A 22,633-nucleotide genomic window follows, 5' to 3' on the forward strand; every position below is an offset into this window, starting at 1 on the left:
GACACCCTATGGTTTGAAGACCGTGTTTATGTACCCAATGACCCGGAGATCAGGAAGTTGATTTTGCAAGAGGCACATGATTCACCGTATTTGATTCACCCAGGAAATACCAAGATGTATTTGGATTTGAAGGATATTTTCTGGTGGACCGGAATGAAGAAGGATATTGCAGAGTATGTAGCAGTTTGTGACGTATGTCAGAGAGTAAAGGCAGAGTATTAGAAGCCAGCAGGATTGTTGCAACCATTGCCGATACCCGAATGGAAGTGGGATAAGCTAGGCATGGATTTTATCACGGGATTACCAAGGACTCGTTCAGGCTATGACTCGATTTGGGTTGTAGTTGATCAATTGACGAAGGTAGCTCATTTCATCCCAGTAAAGACCACTTACACCAGTGCTAAGTTGGCAAAGATATACATGACCAGGATCGTATGTTTGCATGGAGTTCCGAGGAGCATCTTATCAGATAGAGGAACCCAGTTTACCTCAAAGTTTTGGAAGCAGTTGCATGAGACCTTGGGTACTAGGCTAGAATTTAGTACAGCTTTTCATCCGCAGACAGATGGATAGACCGAGAGAGTCAATCAGATTTTGGAGGATATGCTGAGAGCTTGTGCGCTAGATTATGGATCTAGTTGGGACGATAATTTGCCATATGCAGAGTTCTCTTACAATAATAGCTATCAGACCAGTTTGAAGATGGCCCCTTTCGAAGCTCTGTATGGAAGGAGGTGTAGGACACTATTGTCATGGGACGAAGTTGGAGACCGTCAGTTGGACCTGACTTGATTAAAGAGTCTGAACAGAAGGTGAAGTTGATTCGCGATAGGCTCAAGGTAACCCAGTCCAGGCAGAAGAGCTACGCAGATTCTAAACGCAAGGAGACTGTTTACGAAGTCGGAGATAGAGCTTATCTTCGAGTATCCCCACTTCGAGGGATTAAGTGCTTTGGAGTTAAGGGAAAGTTAGCGCCATGATTTGTAGGGCCATATCGAGTTTTGGAGCGTATGGGAGAAGTGGCCTACAAGTTGGAATTGCCAGAAGGATTGGCAGGAGTTCATGATGTGTTCCACGTTTCTCAGTTGAAGAAGTGTCACGCGGAGATGGCTGACATACCTTTGAGAGACACAGTGCCATTAGAAGCAATTCAGTTGGATAAAAATTTGACCTATGAGGAGAAACCAGTCAAGATTCTCGAGTTTACCAGCCGAGTCACTCGCAGCAAGGTTATCAAGTTTTGCAAAGTTCAGTGGAGCCACCACACGGAGGATGAAGCCACCTGGGAGCGAGAGGAAGATTTGCTCAAAGACCACCCTCACCTATTTTCTAGCCAACCCGAATCTCGAGGGCGAGATTCATTTTAAGGGGGGTAGGTTTGTAACATCCCAAATTTTCAATTTGGAATGTTATACATTACATCCTCATGCATATCATATTTTATTTTGCTTTTGGTTTTGATACTAGAAAATCCTAAGCAACTCAAGGACCCACGGAGAGAGTTGGGGATTTCGTTATTTACATATTTGAGTTTTCTCAAATTGTGTAAACAGGATCATTTCATTTTATTTATTTTATCATCAATTATTTCTATTACAAAAATATGAGAGAGGGAATAAAATGACTTTCCCAAAATATAGAAATATTGAGGATTTAATAAAAAAATCAAATAAGTTTTATTTTGGAGTTTTTCGGTATTTTTATTTGAATTTAGGAAAAATGCGCGTTTTTCAAAATTTCATTTAGGGCCCAAATAAATGTTCACTTTATCGGGCTTGATTTTAGAAACACGGGAAAATTTATTTCGTGATTTTTGGAGTCCGTTTAGTATTTCTTTTTATTTTTCTTCCGAGCGGAATTATTTAAAAAAAACGGAACCGACTATTGGCCGTACCCGAGCGGGACTCCGCCCGGGGCGCCTTTATATAGCGAGGCACCCAGCGCCGAAGCCCATAGCCAGCGCCCGACCCCAGCCCATAGCCGCGCCGCGCCGAAACCCTAGCCCATAGCCACCGCCGCCGCCGTCGCCGGACCCGCCGCCGACTCGCCGGAGTGCACGCCGCCCGAGGTTCGCCGCCGCCTCAAAATCTGTGCCGTTTAAAAAAAATCTGTTCGTCGTTTTTCTTTTTCGTCGGATTTTCCGCAGTTATTTTCTGATCGCGATTTCTGATCCAATTTTCGTTTTAGTATAACTTTTCGCTCGTTTATCGGAATCAGGCGATTCAAGCGCCTGGAGTTTCGTCTCGAAACCCTCTTTCCGAATAATCAACTTAAACAAGATTTTGCTACTGTAAAATTTGAATTAGATCTAGATTACTAGAACGAAGTTGTTTTCTTTCGCCGTTTGATTTCTTTTGCTTCGTTCGATTTGATTCTTTTTGCAAACCAGGGTTCTTAAGTTGAACTTTCTGGTTAGATCTTCTATTGAGTTTTACCTGTGCATTAGATGAGTACTTATTGTATGCTTGTTTGTTTGTCTGCGATAGAATACCCGGAGTGCGCCGCCTGTTACTTCGAATCTCTAGGTTTCACGGATCATCAGCAAGGCAAGTAACACTTTGATCATACCTTTTCTACAACCCAGTTTTGTTGCATTAGATCAACCCTCACACATTGCATGATTAGGATCTAAATAAATTGTGGGATGGGAAGTAGATGAGGTAGTACCTATTACCTGTTTACTATCAAACCTTTCGGAGTTACTTCTACGTTTGCTTATTATGCCATGCTATGCCAGTAGACGTGGATTGGGTGAGTGAAATCCATGACAGATGTGAGATTGATAATTAATGGTTTATCTAAGGTGGCAAGCTAAACACACATCTGGGTGGATTGAGGCACCTGGGGATTCCAGGACTTGCCTGTTTTTTCTTTTGGACCGCCACCCAGGCTCAAAGGTATCATGAGATTATTCATACTAGAAACTTCCGTGTGCAGCCACATGCCATTATGGGCTCTGGCGTAGTTGATTAAGTTGTGCGAACTCTTACAGTGGTAGACTAGCAGATGTAGGGGATGTAGGTGGTACGGTCTACCCGATCGTAAGGTGCTAGTGCTTCTGAAAGACTATGTCTCGGTCATCCGTCTTCTCAAACACCCTGTAGTGCGAGAAACCAAACGGAGCCGATCGAGTCTTGTGGGGAAAAGTGCACAAACCTCTGCAGAGTGTAACAAACTAATCATGGTTAGCCATGTCCCCGGTTATGGACATCTTGAGTATCTAGTACTTGGATTATCATGTGAATCTCAACATGTTACTCTAAAATTAATTTTGTTGGGTTAAAGATGTTACTTAATTGGGATTGAGAATGCTGTCAACCATTCTCAATGTTCAACAACCACCATGATAGTAATTAAATCTATTCCTTTGAAGTAGGGAAAAATTGGCTTTACGCAAAAATTGTAACCATAGAGCTTTCCACCAGCCAAATATGCATATAGTATAGCTGTTGCATTCCATTACTCTCTATGTGTTACCTTGCCAGCATATTCCATGTGCTGACCCGTTTTCGGGCTGCAACGTTAATGTTGCAGACTTTTCAGACGACGATTAAGGAGTTTTAGGTCGTGGTTCTATACTCAGTGATGCCATTGGAGTTGATGGACTCACCTATCTTCCAAGCCTTCCGCTGTTATCGTTATTAGATGGCCTTAAGCCATATTTATTGTAATAAGTTCTCTTTTGAGACATTCGATGTAATAAGTGTGTGATTGCTACTCTGCTATAAATCCTCCGAGTACTGTGTGGTGTCAGCATTACTGATCCAGGGATGACACCGTAGCACAGAGATCAGACTGTTTGAGGTCTGGTCGCTACACATGTAGACATGACCGAGATGGCTCTCCGGTCAATAACCAACGGCGGGATCTGGATACCCATGTTGGCTCCCACATGCTCCTCGATGATCTCATCGGATGAACCACGATGTCGAGGATTCAAGCAACCCCGTATACAATTCCCTTTGTCAATCGGTACGTTACTTGCCCGAGATTCGATCGTCGGTATCCCAATACCTCGTTCAATCTCATTACCGGCAAGTCACTTTACTCGTACCGTAATGCATGATCCTGTGACCAGACACTTGGTCACTTTGAGCTCATTATGATGATGCATTACCGAGTGGGCCCAGAGATACCTCTCCGTCATACGGAGTGACAAATCCCAGTCTTGATCTGTGTCAACCCAACAGACACTTTCGGAGATACCCGTAGTATACCTTTATAGTCACCCAGTTACGTTGTGATGTTTGGTACACCCAAAGCACTCCTACGGTATCCGGGAGTTACACGATCTCATGGTCTAAGGAAAAGATACTTGACATTGGAAAAACTCTAGCAAACGAACTATACGATCTTGTGCTATGTTTAGGATTGGGTCTTGTCCATCACATCATTCTCCTAATGATGTGATCTCGTTATCAATGACATCCAATGTCCATAGTCAGGAAACCATGACTATCTGTTGATCAACGAGCTAGTTAACTAGAGACTTACTAGGGACATGTTGGTGTCTAAGTATTCACACATGTATTACGATTTCCGGATAACACAATTATAGCATGAATAAAAGACAATTATCATGAACAAGGAAATATAATAATAATCCTTTTATTATTACCTCTAGGGCATATTTCCAACAGTCTCCCACTTGCACTAGAGTCAATAATCTAGTTACATTGTGATGAATCGAACACCCATGGAATTCTGGTGTTGATCATGTTTTTCTCTAGGGAGAGGTTTAGTCAACGGATCTGCTACATTCAGGTCCGTATGTACTTTACAAATATCTATGTCTCCATCTTGAACATTTTCACGAATGGAGTTGAAGCGACGCTTGATGTGCCTGGTCTTCTTGTGAAACCTGGGCTCCTTGGCAAGTGCAATAGCTCCAGTGTTGTCACAGAAGAGTTTGATCGGCCCCGATGCATTGGGTATGACTCCTAGGTCGGTGATGAACTCCTTCACCCAAATTGCTTCATGCGCTGCCTCCGAGGCTGCCATGTACTCCGCTTCCCATGTAGATCCCGCCACGACGCTCTGCTTGCAACTGCACCAGCTTACTGCCCCACCATTCAAAATATACACGTATCCGGTTTGTGACTTAGAGTCATCCAGATCTGTGTCGAAGCTAGCGTCGACGTAACCCTTTACAACGAGCTCTTCGTCACCTCCATAAACGAGAAACATTTCCTTAGTCCTTTTCAGGTACTTCAGGATATTCTTGACCGCTGTCCAGTGTTCCTTGCCGGGATTACTTTGGTACCTACCTACCAAACTTACGGCAAGGTTTACATCAGGTCTGGTACACAGCATGGCATACATAATAGAACCTATGGCTGAGGCATAGGGGATGACACTCATCTCTTCTATATCTTCTGCCGTGGTCGGACATTGAGCTGAGCTCAATTTCACACCTTGCAACACAGGCAAGAACCCCTTCTTAGACTGATCCATATTGAACTTCTTCAATATCTTATCAAGGTATGTGCTTTGTGAAATACCTATGAGGCGTCTTGATCTATCTCTATAGATCTTGATGCCTAATATATAAGCAGCTTCTCCAAGGTCCTTCATTGAAAAACTCTTATTCAAGTAGGCCTTAATGCTGTCCAAAAGCTCTATATCATTTCCCATCAAAAGTATGTCATCTACATATAATATGAGAAATGCTACAGAGCTCCCACTCACTTTCTTGTAAACGCGGGCTTCTCCATAAGTCTGCATAAACCCAAACGCTTTGATCATCTCATCAAAGCGAATGTTCCAACTCCGAGATGCTTGCACCAGCCCATAAATTGAGCGTTGGAGCTTGCACACCTTGTCAGCATTCTTAGGATCGACAAAACCTTCCGGCTGCATCATATACAATTCTTCCTTAAGGAAACCATTAAGAAATGCCGTTTTGACGTCCATTTGCCATATCTCATAATCATAGAATGCGGCAATTGCTAACATGATTCGGACGGACTTCAGCTTCGCTACCGGTGAGAAAGTCTCATCGTAGTCAACCCCTTGAACTTGTCGATAACCCTTAGCGACAAGCCGAGCTTTATAGATGGTCACATTACCATCCGCGTCTGTCTTCTTCTTAAAGATCCATTTATTTTCTATGGCTCGACGCTCAACGGGCAAGTCAGTCAAAGTCCATACTTCATTTTCATACATGGATCCTATCTCGGATTTCATGGCTTCCAGCCATTTGTCGGAATCCGGGCCCGCCATCGCTTCTTCATAGTTCGAAGGTTCACCGTTGTCTAACAACATGATTTCCAAGACAGGGTTGCCGTACCACTCTGGTGCGGAACGTGTCCTTGTGGACCTACGAAGTTCAGTAGCAACTTGATCTGAAGTTTCATGATCATCATCATTAACTTCCTCTCTAGTCGGTGCAGGCACCTTAGGAACATTTTCTTGAGTTGCGCCATTTTCCGGTTCAAGAGGTAATACTTCATCAAGTTCTACTTTCCTCCCACTTACTTCTTTCGAGAGAAACTCCTTCTCTAGAAAGGATCCATTCTTGGCAACAAAGATCTTGCCTTCGGATCTGAGGTAGAAGGTATACCCAATAGTTTCTTTAGGGTATCCTATGAAGACGCATTTTTCCGACTTGGGTTCGAGCTTTTCAGGTTGAAGTTTCTTGACATAAGCATTGCATCCCCAAACTTTTAGAAACGACAGCTTAGGTTTCTTCCCAAACCATAATTTATACGGTGTCATCTCAACGGATTTTGACAGAGCCCTATTTAAAGTGAATGCGGCAGTCTCTAAAGCATAGCCCCAAAAAGATAGTGGTAAATCGGTAAGAGACATCATAGATCACACCATATCTAATAGAGTGCGATTACGACGTTCGGACACACCATTACGCTGAGGTGTTCCAGGCGGCGTGAGTTGTGAAACTATTCCACATTTTCTTAAGTGTGTGCCAAACTCGTGACTCAAGTATTCTCCTCCACGATCTGATCGCAAGAACTTGATTTTCCTGTCACGTTGATTCTCAACCTCACTCTGAAATTCCTTGAACTTTTCAAAGGTCTCAGACTTGTGTTTCATTAAGTAGACATACCCATATCTACTCAAGTCATCAGTGAGGGTGAGAACATAACGATAACCACCGCGAGCCTCAACACTCATTGGACCGCACACATCAGTATGTATGATTTCCAATAAGTTGGTTGCTCGCTCCATTGTTCCTGAGAACGGAGTCTTGGTCATTTTACCCATGAGGCATGGTTCGCACGTGTCAAATGATTCGTAATCAAGAGACTCTAAAAGTCCATCTGCATGGAGCTTCTTCATGCGTTTGACACCTATGTGACCAAGGTGGCAGTGCCACAAGTATGTGGGACTATCATTATCAACCTTACATCTTTTGGTACTCACACTATGAATATGTGTAGCATTACGCTCGAGATTCATTAAGAATAAACCATTCACCATCGGAGCATGACCATAAAACATATCTCTCATATAAATAGAACAACCATTATTCTCGGATTTAAATGAGTAGCCATCTCGTATTAAACGAGATCCTGATACAATGTTCATGCTCAAACTTGGCACTAAATAACAATTATTGAGGTTCAAAACTAATCCCATAGGTAAATATAGAGGTAGCGTGCCGACGGCGATCACATCGACCTTGGAACCATTCCCGACGCGCATCGTCACCTCGTCCTTCGCCAGTCTCCGCTTATTCCGCAGCTCCTGCTTTGAGTTACAAATGTGAGCACTGCACCGGTATCAAATACCCAGGAGCTACTACGAGTACTGGTAAGGTACACATCAATTACATGTATATCACGTATACCTTTCGTTTTGCTGGCCTTCTTGTCCGCTAAGTATTTGGGGCAGTTCCGCTTCCAGTGACCACTTTCCTTGCAATAAAAGCACTCAGTCTCGAGCTTGGGTCCATTCTTTGGCTTCTTCCCGGCAGCTTGCTTGCCGGGCGCGGCAACTCCTTGCCTTCCTTCTTGAAGTTTTTCTTACCCTTGCCTTTCTTGAACTTAGTGGTTTTATTCACCATCAACACTTGATGTTCCTTTTTGACTTCTACCTCTGCTGATTTCAGCATTGCAAATACTTCAGGAATGGTATTTTCCATCCCCTGCATATTGAAGTTCCTCACAAAGCTCTTGTAGCTCAGTGGAAGCGACTGAAGGATTCTGTCAATGACCGCGTCATCCGGGAGATTAACTCCCAGCTGAGTCAAGCGGTTATGTAACCCAGACATAGTGAGTATGTGCTCACTGACAGAGCTGTTTTCCTCCATCTTACAGCTGAAGAACTTGTCGGAGACTTCATATCTCTCGACCTGGGCATAAGCTTGAAAAACCATTTTCAGCTCTTTGAACATCTCATATGCTCCGTGTCTCTCAAAACGCTTTTGGAGCCCCGGCTCTAAGCTGTAAAGCATGCCGCACTGAACGAGGGAGTAATCATCGGTACGTGTCTGCCAAGCGTTCATAACGTCTTGTTCTGCAGGGAGAGCAGGTGCTTCACCTAGCGGTGCTTGTAGGACATAATCTTTTTTGGCAGCTATGAGGATGATCCTCAGGTTCTGGACCCAGTCCGTATAGTTGCTGCCATCGTCTTTCAGCTTGGTTTTCTCTAGGAACGCGTTGAAGTTGAGGACAACGTTGGCCATTTGATCTATAATACATGTTGTAAAGATTTTAGACTAAGTTCATGATAATTAAGTTCATCTAATCAAATTATTCAATGAACTCCCACTCAGATAGACATCCCTCCAGTCATCTAAGTATAACATGATCCGAGTTAACTAGGCCGTGTCCGATCATCACGTGAGACGGACTAGTCAACATCGGTGAACATCTTCATGTTGACCGTATCTTCTATATGACTCATGCTCGACCTTTCGGTCTTCTGTGTTCCGAGGCCATGTCTGTACATGCTAGGCTCGTCAAGTCAACTTAAGTGTTTACATGTGTAAATCTGTCTTACACCCGTTGTATGTGAACGTTGGAATCTATCACACCCGATCATCATGTGGTGCTTCGAAACAACGAACTGTCGCAACGGTGCACAGTTAGGGGGAACACTTTCTTGAAATTATTATGAGGGATCATCTTATTTACTACCGTCGTTCTAACTAAAAAGATGCAAAAACATGATAAACATCACATGCAATCAAATAATAATAGTGACATGATATGGCCAATATCACATAGCTCCTTTGATCTCCATCTTGGGGCTCCATGATCATCTTGTCACCGGCATGACAGCATGATCTCCATCATCATGATCTCCATCATCATGTCTCCATGAAGTTGCTCGCCAACTATTACTTCTACTACTATGGCTAACATGTTTAGCAATAAAGTAAAGTAATTTACATGGCGTTTCTCAATGACACGCAGGTCATACAAAAAATAAAGACAACTCCTATGGCTCCTGCCGGTTGTCATACTCATCGACATGCAAGTCGTGATTCCTATTACAATAGCATGAACATCTCATACATCACATATATATCATTCATCATTCATCACAAGTTTGGCCATATCACATCACAAAACACTTGCTGCAAAAACAAGTTAGACGCCCTCTAATTGTTGTTGCAAGTTTTACGTGGCTGCAATAGGGTTCTAGCAAGAACGTTTTCTTACCTACGTGAAAGCCACAACGTGATTTTTCAACTTCTATTTACCCTTCATAAGGACCCTTTTCATCGAATCCGCTCCAACTAAAGTGGGAGAGACAGACACCCGCCAGCCACCTTATGCAACTAGTGCAAGTCAGTCGGTGGAACCGATCTCATGTAAGCGTACGTGTAAGGTTGGTCTGGGCCGCTTCATCCCACAATACTGTTGAAGCAAAATAATACTAGTAGCGGCAAGAAAGTTGACAACATCTACACCCACAACAAATTGTGTTCTACTCGTGCAAAGAGAACTACGCATAGACCTAGCTCATGATGCCACTGTTGGGGAACGTTGCAGAAAACAAAAAATTTCCTATGGTTTCACCAAGATCCATCTATGAGTTCATCTAGCAACGAGTGATCGGATTGCATCTACATATCTTTGTAGATCACGCGCGGAAGCGTTCAAAGAATGGGGATGAGGAAGTCGTACTCGACGTGATCCAAATCACCGGAGATCCTAGCGCCGAACGGACGGCACCTCCGCGTTCAACACACGTACGGTCAGCGTGACGTCTCCTCCTTCTTGATCCAGCAAGGGGGAAGGACAGGTTGATGAAGATCCAGCAGCACGACGGAGTGGTGGTGGATGCAGGGGTCACTGCAGCAGGGCTTCGCCGTTCTACTGCGAGAGGGAGAGGTGTAGCAGGGGAGAGGGAGGCGCCAAGACTCAAGGTTGCGGCTGCCCCCTCCCCCCCCCTTATATAGACCCCCTAGGGGTGCGCCGGCCCTAGGAGATGGGATCTCCTAGGGGGGGCGGCGGCCAAGGGGTGGAGTGCCTCCCAAGCCAGGTGGGGCGCCTCCCCCCCCACCCTAGGGTTCCCAACCCTAGGCGCATGGGATGGGCCAAGGGGGGCGCACCAGCCCACTATGGGCTGGTTCCCCTCCCCACTTTGGCCCATGGGGCCCTCCGGGATGGGTGGCCCCACCCGGTGGACCCCCGGGACCCTTCCGGTGGTCCCGGTACAATACCGGTGACCCCCGAAACTCTCCCGATGGCCGAAACTGCACTTCCTATATATAATTCTTCACCTCTGGACCATTCCGGAACCCCTCGTGACGTCCGGGATCTCATCCGGGACTCTGAACAACTTTCGGGTTACTGCATATTCATATCTCTACAACCCTAGCGTCACCGAACCTTAAGTGTGTAGACCCTATGGGTTCGGGAGACATGTAGACATGACCGAGATGGCTCTCCGGTCAATAACCAACAGCGGGATCTGGATACCCATGTTCGCTCCCACATGCTCCTCGATGATCTCACCGGATGAACCACGATGTCGAGGATTCAAGCAACCCCGTATACAATTCCCTTTGTCAATCGGTACGTTACTTGCCCGAGATTCGATCGTCGGTATCCCAATACCTCGTTCAATCTCGTTACCGGCAAGTCACTTTACTCGTACCGTAATGCATGATCCCGTGACCAGACACTTGGTCACTTTGAGCTCATTATGATGATGCATTACCGAGTGGGCCCAGAGATACCTCTCCGTCATACGGAGTGACAAATCCCAGTCTTGATCCATGTCAACCCAACAGACACTTTCGGAGATACCCGTAGTATACCTTTATAGTCACCCAGTTACGTTGTGACGTTTGGTACACCCCAAAGCACTCCTACGGTATCCGGGAGTTACACGATCTCATGGTCTAAGGAAAAGATACTTGACATTGGAAAAACTCTAGCAAACGAACTATACGATCTTGTGCTATGTTTAGGATTGGGTCTTGTCCATCACATCATTCTCCTAATGATGTGATCTCGTTATCAATGACATCCAATGTCCATAGTCAGGAAACCATGAATATCTGTTGATCAACGAGCTAGTTAACTAGAGGCTTACTAGGGACATGTTGGTGTCTAAGTATTCACACATGTATTACGATTTCCGGATAACACAATTATAGCATGAATAAAAGACAATTATCATGAACAAGGAAATATAATAATAATCCTTTTATGATTGCCTCTAGGGAATATTTCCAACACCCTGTTAAGTGTGAAAGCTGCAGTTTCTAGAGCGTATCCCCAGGATGACAAGGGTAAATCCGATTTGCTCATCATAGATCGAACCATGTCCAACAAGGTACGATTCCTCCATTCCGATACACCATTTCTCTGTGGCGTACTCGGAGGTGTGAGCTGAGGTACTATACCTCTTCTTTTCAGATGATCATCAAACTCCTGGCTCATGTACTCACCTCCACGATCAGATCATAGAAGTTTTATAGTCTTGCCGAGCTGATTCTCAACCTCGTTTTGAAACTCTTTGAACTTTTCAAAAGATTCCGACTTGTGCCTCATCAAATAGATATATCCATATCTACTCAAGTCGTTGGTAAAAGTCACAAAGTACTGATAGCCACCTCTAGCGGTTGTGCTCATTGGTCCACACACATCACTGGGTATCAGTTCCAACAGCTCGGATGCCCTCTCACAACTCTTTGAGAAAGGGGACTTAGTCATCTTGCCGAGCAAGCATGATTTGCATGTCTCGAATGACCCAAAGTCGGTTGAAGTTAGGAGTCCATCATCATGGAGCTTCTTCATGTGTTTCAGACTAATGTGTCCAAGCCGGCAATGCCAGAAGTATGTTGGATTTATCTCATTAGGCTTATGCCTCTTGACATTCACGTTATAGACCGGTTCCTGTTCTAGATTCAATATTAATAACCCATCTACAATGGGTGAATAGCCGTGGAACATACCATTCAAATAAATCGAACAACCATTGTCCTTTAAATTGAATTCATAACCCTAACTCATCAAGCATGAGGCAGAAATAATGTTCCGACTAAGTGCAGGAATGTAATAACAATTATTCAATTCCAAAATAAATCCAGAAGGAAGCTGGAGATGCATCGTGTCGACCTCCAACGCAGCAACTCTTGCTTTTTTGCCGACCCTGATGTCAATCTCTCCTTGTGCCACACACCTAGTTCTTACCAGCCCCTGCATCGAGTTGCAAATGTGAACAACCGATCCGGTATCAAATACCCAAGAGCTTCTAGGTATGTCAGCAAGGTAAATGTCTATAACATATGCAACAAGTGTACCTTTGCCTGAAGCAGCATTCCCGGCCTTCTTGCCATGCTCTGCAAGCCACTTGCTACAGTTCCTCTTCCAGTGACCAGTTTCCATGCAATGATAGCAAATGGTCTTTGAGTCCGGTCTAGACTTCGGCGCATCAGCGGAGGTTACCGTCTCCGTGCCCTTTGCCTTAGCCTTTTTTTAGACCAACTCTTCTTGAACTTAGCCGATTTCTGCACCATCAACACTTGATGCGTGCCTTTCTTAATATCCTGCTCTGCCACTTTGAGCATCCCATGCAATTCAGTGAGCTTCTTATCCATGCCATGCATATGATAGTTTGAGATGAACGTCCCATAGCTGGGCGGAAGAGAACTCAGAACTGCATCAGTAGCCAGCTCATCCAAGAGTGGGAAGCCCAACCGATCCAAAGCTTGCACATATCCGATCATCTTGATCACATGCGGGCTCAGTGGATCACCTTCCTTCAGCTTACAATCCATCAAGGATCGCCAACGTTGAACCTTTCGGTCCTAGCCTGCACCTGAAACATGCTCTTGAGACTCTCGATCATATCGAAAGCCCCAACGTCTTCAAAATGCTGCTGCAAATCGGGCTCCATACAAGCCAGCATGAGGCAGCTGATCTCATTTGATTCATCAACGAGTTTCTGGTAGGCATTCTTGGTTTTGGTACTAGCATTATCGGCAGGTTCCTCTGGAAGCGAATCCTCTAGAACATGTTCCTTTTTATCATGCTTGAGAACCATTCTCAAATTTCTATACCAGGTAGTAAAGTTTGTTCCATTCAGTTTATCCTTTTCCAGAATTGATTTCAATGCAAAGTTGGGTTGAGCAGGTGGTGCCATTGATCTGCAATGTAAAAATATGCAATCACGAAGCAATGTGTTTATGTAGAGTAATTCTAGCCTTAAACAGAAATACTCCCACTAAAGTCAGCATCCCTCCGCAAACTATTAGTGATTCAGGATCCGACTAGCACATGCAACTAGTGAGCTTTAGCATCACTGCTAGACAACATGCCTATCCGGTAAGCAACTCCTTGCTAATCGTATCTCTATACGACTCCTGTCGGCCGGGTAGGTATCTCATACCCCGGCTCCCGACCTCTTTTGCCACAAAGCCCAAAACCGTTTTGATAGCCTTGTCAAGTTAACCTAATGCAGTGCATGTCCGTGTCCGACACAAACCCTTCAGTTCAAGGACATCTAGCAGCACCCCAATTTTATGAGCCCACTACTAGATGTACTTGACGTGCGAAGGTGCAACATTCGGAATGGCAATTTACTTGATATTCATGAGGGATCTTTCTACCATTCTAACATGCATAGAAACAAAGAAGCATAACAATCACAAGTAAAACATATATTGTGAAATAGTATGGCTTCTTCATGGATGTTCTTCCAGGTCGGCTCCAACTCCGATGACCATCTAGAAACTCCATCTTGTTTGTCACGCCGGGCCGCCAAACTACCAACCTGATCTCTATTATCCAACTACTACAACTAGTAATGAATTTTACATAGAGTCATAAGTCGACACGCAGGTTGTTATACAATATAATGACAGCACTTTGGCTCCTGCCGGCTGACAAACATGACAAGCAGGCCATGTATAATTTACACACATGCATCACATACACATGAGCCATACTATTCACATCAAACCCTGCAAAATAAAGTTATGCATAGAATCGCATTTTACCGGTTTGAGTGATCGTGTACGAAATACAAGGCGCTACGCACACAGCAGTCCCTCTAGCCGGTTAGCGGGCGGGGTTCGAAGGGGCAGCGCCCGACGTTTTTGGAAATCACAGATCACATCTGAACTCTGATCACGCTGAATTCTCTGATCTGACCGATCTTATCGATCATTGCGAGCCCGATTCGGATTTACGTTCCACTGTTAACCCCAATGGCGGCTGCCGACCGGTAGGGGTAGGTTGTGTCACGACCTCATCGACTCCGATCATCAGAAAACATAGCCTCAACGATCCCCATGTGGAGTTGATCACATCAACCGTGCACATAGCCGATCTCATCAACGACAACAGATCTCATCTATCGCCTCCACATATCTAATATGCATATGATCTGAATCCAAATCCTACAGCAGAGGCTCTGATACGACTGTTGGGTTCTACGGTAGGGTGCGTCGACTGTAAATTAAAATTTTCCTACGCGCGGAAAAACAAAGAACATGCTACAGGAGATGGATCACAGTTCGTTACCACTAGACGTGCAGTGTCGTGCAGCGGAAGAAGAGTTGGGGCAGTGTGTCCGCGTGGATCGTCTCCTCCTCGTCCGATCTCCCTCGTACAACCGGTAATTGGTTCCCACGTACAGGTTCGCCGGAGCGGCGTAAGTGCACCGCCTCTAACGGTATCCGCGCGTGCAGGAGGAACGTCGTGCGGCGGACTGCTAGGTCCGATCACACAATCGGCGGCGAGTGAAGGTGTCTATTCGCAACACATGCAAACCCTAGTGACAGCGCCGAAGCGATCAAAACGCATGAGTTTGCCGCACCCCACTTTATGTAGATGTCCATCGCGGGCTCAATACTTTGGCCTCGCACGGACCCTAAAGCCCATAAGTCTACTCGGTCACAATCCAAATACAGCTCGGATCACATCCGACTAGTGTCCTTGGATCCAACCTCGTAGGTTCCTTCCCTTAAGCGCGCGACCCCTTAGGTTCAAGCCGGCTTGGTCGCAGTTCGGATCACATCCCGACTACATGGCTGGTAGCGGCCTCTAGCAAGGCGTGCCAACCACCAAGCTGGCGATGAAGCTGGTTAGGCGAACCTGTACATCACACTTCCATTTCTTTTACCACATGATATATGTTGTCGGGCTCAAGGCGAGTCTGTCATTCTTATGCTAGCCTGATCTCTTTCTCGTTCCAGTGATGCCGACCACAAACCAGATTATCTCATAATCCTTGTCGCATGGCCATGCTTATTCTGGTCGGATCACACGAGGGGCCCAGAGTATATCTCTCCTGATCGGAGGGGCAAATCCCATCTTACTCGACCATGTCTCGCAGCATGGGTCTAGACAAGCCCGAAACCTACCTTTGTAACTACCCAGTCATGGAGTAATGTTTGGTTGGCCCAAAGCAAGTCTGTTACCATCCCGAGTATATGTGCCAGCTCAGGTCTTAGGACATAGAACGTATGTTGTACTAGAGATTCACAGATGACATATCGCTGCATCTCATAGTTGGGTCTGTCCGACTCGGACTTATCTCAACTTGGATCCGACTACATCGAATCCGACCAGATCCTTCCGAATCCATATTATCCAGTTAGCATCCAATGTCCCATGGCTAGTGAGACCAAGCCATCGACCGTGTCATATGCTAGTCTAGATGGCTGCACGTCCACACAGCCCTTTCGACTAGGGACCTTTTAGGACGTTCATCATACAATGCATAGTCTCACAAACAAGTCACATACTTGCTGATACACATCATTGATAATGTACAAGGACTATCTTTATTCGTAAACACATAGGAAATATCATCATACATGATTGCCTCTAGGGCATATCTCCAACATAACATTACTCCTACGAGTTCTGTCAGCGTGTTATTTGGAACGTGGCTTAACGGGATAGAGTCCGAAACAGGAGACACATTCGCGTAGGAGTATGTGTTTTTTTGTGGGCAGTCTGGAACTGCGGAAATGATTTGGTTTTTAACAGAACAACAAATATTCATTTTTGCAGGTTATCTTCCGAGCCACTGCGTTGATCCGTATGTGGTCACTACTCACTTCGAGGAGGCCAGGGAGCGTTTGGTTACTAATCTATCCGGTGAAAGATGGTAGCACGGGATATCTTCAACCGGTTTGGATGGCGGTCATGTAATAGGATAGGCAATTAGTTTACCTATCTTTCTTATGCCAGCCAGTTGTGGCTTTTTTGGCTAGTTTATTATTGGCCCTTTGGCTCTTTGTGAGCTTTCCTTTACTTTCGTTCGAAACTTTAAGACATTATTAAACCTATTTGCTTATTTATAAAGTTGGTCATATACATCGTTATGATATAGAGGCCGGGAGCCCCCCTTTTCAAAAAAAAAGATCAAATCAAGGCTGTTAAATCTTAGCTGTAAGTGTTTGAACTTGGGCGTGTGTATTTGCCCGTAGTTTTTTCTTGTAAGATTTGCCCCCGTGCTCTAAGGGATCGAACGCCACTGGAGGCTTCCGGCCGAGATGACAGCGTGATAGTGATAGTACGAGTGATCGAACGCCACTGGAGGCTTCCGGCCGAGATGACAGCGTGATAGTGATAGTACGAGTGCAGTGTTTCAGTGCCTAGCCTCATCTGCACCTAGTCATAAAAAAATCATTAAAATTCAAAAAAAAATTGCATTGTAGAAAATTTATTGCATAAGGTCCTCTCTAATTTTCAGATCATTTGGACATCTGAGTAGCTCTCAGTCAATAAAAAAAGAAATTCAGATCAGAGCATGAACAGTAAACTTTTTTTATAGATCCTAAATTTGCTTTTTTTGCCGAGAGCTGCTCAGATGTCCAAATGATTTGAAAATTGAAGCCGACCTCACGCATCCAATAATCTACCCTGCAAAAATATTGAAATTTTTGAATTTTTCTAGTATTTGTTTTGATTTTTTTTCTTTAACGCGAGTGCAGATGAGTCTGGACTCAGAAGTGGATTACTGTGATAGTACTAGCTAGATACATGAACTTTGTAACTTCTTTAGAGAAATGTAGGTTTGTAACTGTGTAGCAAATCAACACGTAAAATCCTCTCAATTTACTTGAGAGGTGTAACTTTGTTTGTAAACTGTGTACCCTGCTCAACATGCTAAACTGCGTCTTTACTTTGACTTTAGCTCGGAGTAGTTTAATCTGGATACATAGTGCAGAGCGCATATGTAGCATATGGCGGCATAGCCATGGAAGAACTCGTCGAAGGCTCAAACTGTTGCGGTGAGGCTTCCATCGTCTAGTCTAGGGGAGAGTCAAACAGTTTATCATGTCTGCCCATTCTTCTCCGGGAAGCTGAGTATCTGCGGCTGAAGGTACCTCCCATGGTAGATGAGCCTGGACATGGCCTTGTACGCCGCCTGGGTCATGTGGATGCCGTCCCAGCTCACGTACGCCGATGGGTCCGCACACACCGCCGCCCCCTCCACGCCGCACGCCCGCCTCTCATCATAGTTGTACTTGCCGCCGGCGCCACAGCACGCCTTGTGTGTGCTATCCTCGTCGAAACCTGAGGAAGGCGAAAACGGATTAAACCGGTAGCCATTGTGTGACGGTTCAATCGTGATGCTCTTGATGTCGCGTACCCAGCGCCGGGGCACCCTTGAGGAGGCTGAGGAAGGAGTTGAAGTAGTCGGCGTAGGCGATGGCCGCGTCGGGGTACGACGCCCGGAGACCGGCCACGGCTCGCTGTAGCTGCGCGTTGTGCTTGGCAGCGAAGAGGTTGAGGTCCTTGAGGCAGCCTGCGGAGTCGTAGGCCGACTGCTCCGGCGAGGCCATCGCGGTGAGGTAGCTCGGGAGGCAGCCGATGGGGAAGTTGCCCGGGACGATGACTCTGACCGCGCCCATGTCCAGCACTTCCTGTGAGGACAGAGGCACCTCGATAGAATTATCACCAGGTTTAAAAAAATTGATTGTACGTGTCAGAAGACTTGTGATGGTACCTTGGTGGCGTCGATGATGGTCTGAACGACGGATGGGATGAGTTTCTCCACCTCGCTGACATTCCTATTCCAGAACAAGGCGAAGTTGTAGTCGTTTCCTCCGATCTCCCCGACCAAAACCAGAGATGATTGGAGCCTTTTGCGAATTTCTGCACACATAAATTTTACAGAGAATTAGTATGCCTGACTGTTGAAAACAGAGCATGCATTGAGAGAAAGTAGTGAGGGAAGAAATATTTTTGAATTGCCTTCGTCGGTGTTGAAGGTGGACTTCATGAAGTCCTTGAACCACCTGAGCTGCAGCTTGAGGGAATTTGCGGTGAAAGGCATGGAGAATCTCCCGTTGAACTGGTCGGCGGGGTCCATGGCGGTGGCTCCAGCGACGGCGAAGTTGGCTCCATGGTCGAAGCTCATGTTCTTGGCCAGGTACGGGTTGAGGAACGGGAGGCCCATGTCCTGAGCTGCATTCGCACGTGAGAGCAGAACACTGGGTGAGTACCACGTACGTTTACTACGGACAGTACCACTTTTTTTCACTCTGAACCAGAGCATGTAGCTGGGAACTTGAGGAACATTGCAATTGCAATGTGTAAGTACCGAGGAAGTCGATCATGAGGAGTCCGTCGGAGCATCGGCCGGTGGGGTGGCCGAAGGTGACGCCGTAGGGGAGGTGCTTGATGGTCTCGAAGGCGCCGGGCGGCGCCTGCTTGACCAGGTTCCCCGTGTCCGTGATGGAATCGCCGAGGCTGTAGATCGCCGACACGGCGCCGTCGTCGCCGCCTTGCGCGTGGCAGCAACACACGTGCAAAGCAGCGACGAGGAGGAGGAGGAAAGCCGTTGAGGAAGCCATGGAGAAAACAGTGGTGGGTCGGAGAGAGCTGTGAGTGCGTATCTCGACAGGACTCGATGAGCTGGTCGAACGATGGGTGAGGAGTTTGTGCTCGCCAACAACCTCTTTTATAGTGTACATAATACATAAGTAGATCGAAGAGGAAAGGCAGCAGTGTACTAGGAGTAGTGAGCAAGGCGGGCGGGCGACATGCCGCACGCGCACCACCGGAGTGTAAGTGGATTGACGGAGTGGTGGTTTTGGTCGCCGAGACGGCCGGGGACGGCTGCATGCCTACGTGCGCGTGTGGGTGTGGCACAAAGAAAATAAAACATTCTTCTTTTTCTAGTGCCGTAGCGATTCTCTGTGTCTGTCGCTTTGCTGAAGGATGGGGCTCGGCTCTCCTTTTGACGAGAGTCATCGTGACCACACAAGGAAAGACTCCACTACTATTGCTCGCCACGAACGTAGGTACGTTTCTCTGCAAAAGATAAGAAAGAAATCATTCATGCATATTTTCATGTTGTGCATGCATGGCACGTTAATTCAAAATTATTTTCAAACTTATTTACAGTTCTCACTGTGCTGGGCTAGTACCACAATGAAACCGTACACCGTAGAAATACAAATGGGATCGACCTAGTTTTTTTTTCCTTATACATATAGTACCATAACCACAACTGAAGTGACTCTTGTATAAATCTGATTGTCTCCAACTCTGAACCTGAACGAACCAGTCTGTAATTCTGTATAGTGCACTCCTGCCGATGTGGCATGTACAAGGATCGAGCATTAGTACGCCCCCCACCGGCCGGCCCACCCACGGAACTGCGATGCGCACGCACGAGCAAAGTGGAGGATATCGGCTGGAGTGCAATTTCCCCCTCTTGCCAACTTTACGCTGATATGGGCATATGGCGGTGGAGGATAATGGAACAAATTCTTACTTCATCAGAAGAAGATGGAACAAAGATCAGCAACATTCTAAATTTCTACTCACCACGTAACCTAACATTCCCTTCTATAAATGGAAATGGAATCACATATAGCTGTATACAAGCTCCAGGAAATCGAGCACTCTGCATGCATGTACGTTCACGGTACTCTCTTCACAATCCATGGCGCGAGACTCCACGCGAGAACTCTGAACCTGAATGATGATTCTGTCCTAATAATGTATGGTGCAGTGCTGATGTGGTATGTGCATGGATCGAGCTACACAACCACGATGCGCACGATCGATCGAGCAGAGTGGAGGATGCTCCATCGGGTGCAACCTTCTCTCCTTGCATACCAAGCCAACTTTACGCCGATATGGCCGGCCGTGGGCGGTGGAGGATGATAGATCCGCTCGCCGCCGCGCGATCGTGCGGACGAAAGCTTGTGACGATTGGAACCACTCTTATTAGGAGCCGGCTATGATCTCTCTTGATTACTCACTTTACTAGACAAATTGTTGTTAGAAAAAAATCTGTAGAGTTGAGATAACAGGATCTCTGATCACGAATTAGTCTTATAAAACACAATAAGAGTCGCTACAAGAGCGAGTAACCGCGATGTCCACGTCCCTTTTTATTGTCCCAGCGATTGAAATAAAAACGAGACCGGTACATAACAGATCGAAAGCACCTAGCATGACCTAGCCCGGGCTCTCCGCACGACCCCCATCTCTCGACGCCGCCGCCGCCTCCACTCCTCTCCCTCGATTCTCCTCGCGCCGCCACCCTTGTTCTGCCTCTGCGTCTGCTCCGAGCCCCGTGCCGCTGTCAGGACCAGAGTCCCGATTAACTAAATTTAAGCTCGAACTAACTGGTTTAAGGCGAGAATTTGGAGAATTGAGCTAGGGTTTTCATTGCAGATAAAAGGGAAAGGTAGTTAGCACGCCACCGGCGGCTAGGGTTTATATCCAATAATCTTTTACATGCCTCAAAATGAAAGAGAGAGCTGGCTTATATAGCCATTACAGTAGCTAGAAAATGAAAAGGCAGAAAAGCAGAGCACATGGCTTGTCGGACGATGAACAGCTTCTCATGCGCCTCCTGAGCCGTTGGATGGTCGATCGACGAAGGAGAGTGACCATCTTCAGTGAATCGTTATCTTCGGCTGATGACCACAGGATGTGAGATGGACGGCTGTAGGATCAACTAGCACGCAGGAACAGGGGATATTCGGACTTGGGCTTGACAATACCCCCCAATTGAGCTGGACCTTGTCTTCAAGCTCTGAATGCAGGAAAAACCTTCTGAATGAAAGCTGAATCTTCCCATGTTGCTTCTTCTGGAGGCAGATTTGCCCATTTCACCAACCATCTCACAACTGGAATACTGATATTACCTTGCTTCTTGGAATGAGCTTCCTTTCCAGAATTGCTTCAGGCTCAATTATGATTGTCCCATCAGCTCCCACCAGAGGAAGTTTGGATGAGGGCACCACTTTTGGGCCAATATGCCTCTTGAGCTGGCTGACATGGAAAGTATCATGCAACTGGCAATCCTCAGGCAGAAGCAATTTGTAGGCATGATTTCCAATTTTACTTAGAACTATGAATGGTCCATAAAACTTGGAGTGGAGTTTGATGTGTCTGTGTAAACTGAGAGAGAGGTGTCTATGAGGCTGGATTTTTAGATAAACCATATCTCCAACAGCAAACTCTCTTTCATTTCTATTTCTGTCAGCAAAAAAATTCATTCTAGCTTGTGCTTTCAAAAGATTTTGCTTTATCACCTCTACTGCCAATTCTCTGTTCTGCAACAAGTCATCATTATCTTCACAAATAGTATCTTGCAGAGCTGATTCTGCCACCATAGGAGGAGGAAAGCCATAAAGAGCTTGGAATGGAGTCATTTGCAGAGATGTATGGAAGGAAGTGTTATACCACCACTCAGCTAGGGCTAATCATCCATGCCATTTCCTTGGTTGCTGGAAGCACATACATCTTAGATAATTCTCCAAACACTGATTCACTCTTTCTGTTTGGCCATCTGTCTGTGGATGATAACTAGTGCTCATGTGCAGCTTGATTTTCAGTGTTTTGAACAGCTTTTGCCATAGATTGCTAGTGAAAATTCTATCTCTGTCAGTCACAATTATTAGTGGCATTCCATGTAATTTGAACACATGGTCAGAGAAGGCTCTTGCTACAGACTACACAGTGATGGGGTGTTTCATGGCAATGAAATGAGCATATTTAGTGAATCTGTCAACTGCCACCAAAATCATGTTCTTATTTTCTGATGTAGGCAAGCCTTCTATAAAGTCCATGCTGATATGAGCCCATGCAAAATCTAGCACAGTAAGTGGTTCTAACAGACCAGGGTAAGGTGTATGTTCAGCTTTGTTCAGTTGGCACACTGGACAATTTTTCACAAATGTGATCACGTCTTGCTTCATACCCTGCCAATGAAATACTAA

The 22,633-nt window shown here is 45.8% G+C and overlaps 1 protein-coding gene across 1 annotated transcript; it reads right to left on the minus strand.

Annotated features, from left to right (window-relative positions):
* Positions 1 to 17,547: 17,547 nt before the first annotated feature.
* On the minus strand, positions 17,548 to 19,339 carry LOC125521308 (acetylajmalan esterase). The gene is made up of 5 exons (XM_048686361.2): positions 18,991 to 19,339; positions 18,642 to 18,854; positions 18,394 to 18,542; positions 18,037 to 18,310; positions 17,548 to 17,960 (listed from the first exon to the last, which is right to left on the minus strand). Exons 1-5 carry the CDS (start codon positions 19,241 to 19,243, stop codon positions 17,719 to 17,721), a joined length of 1,131 nt encoding a protein of 376 aa, XP_048542318.2. The 5' UTR covers positions 19,244 to 19,339; the 3' UTR covers positions 17,548 to 17,718.
* Between the last annotated feature and the right edge of the window lie 3,294 nt (positions 19,340 to 22,633).

This window comes from Triticum urartu, chromosome 7A (genome assembly GCF_056163025.1).
Source record: "Triticum urartu cultivar PI428250 chromosome 7A, HENAU_Tu73, whole genome shotgun sequence".
In the NCBI taxonomy this organism is placed as follows: Eukaryota; Viridiplantae; Streptophyta; class Magnoliopsida; order Poales; family Poaceae; genus Triticum; species Triticum urartu.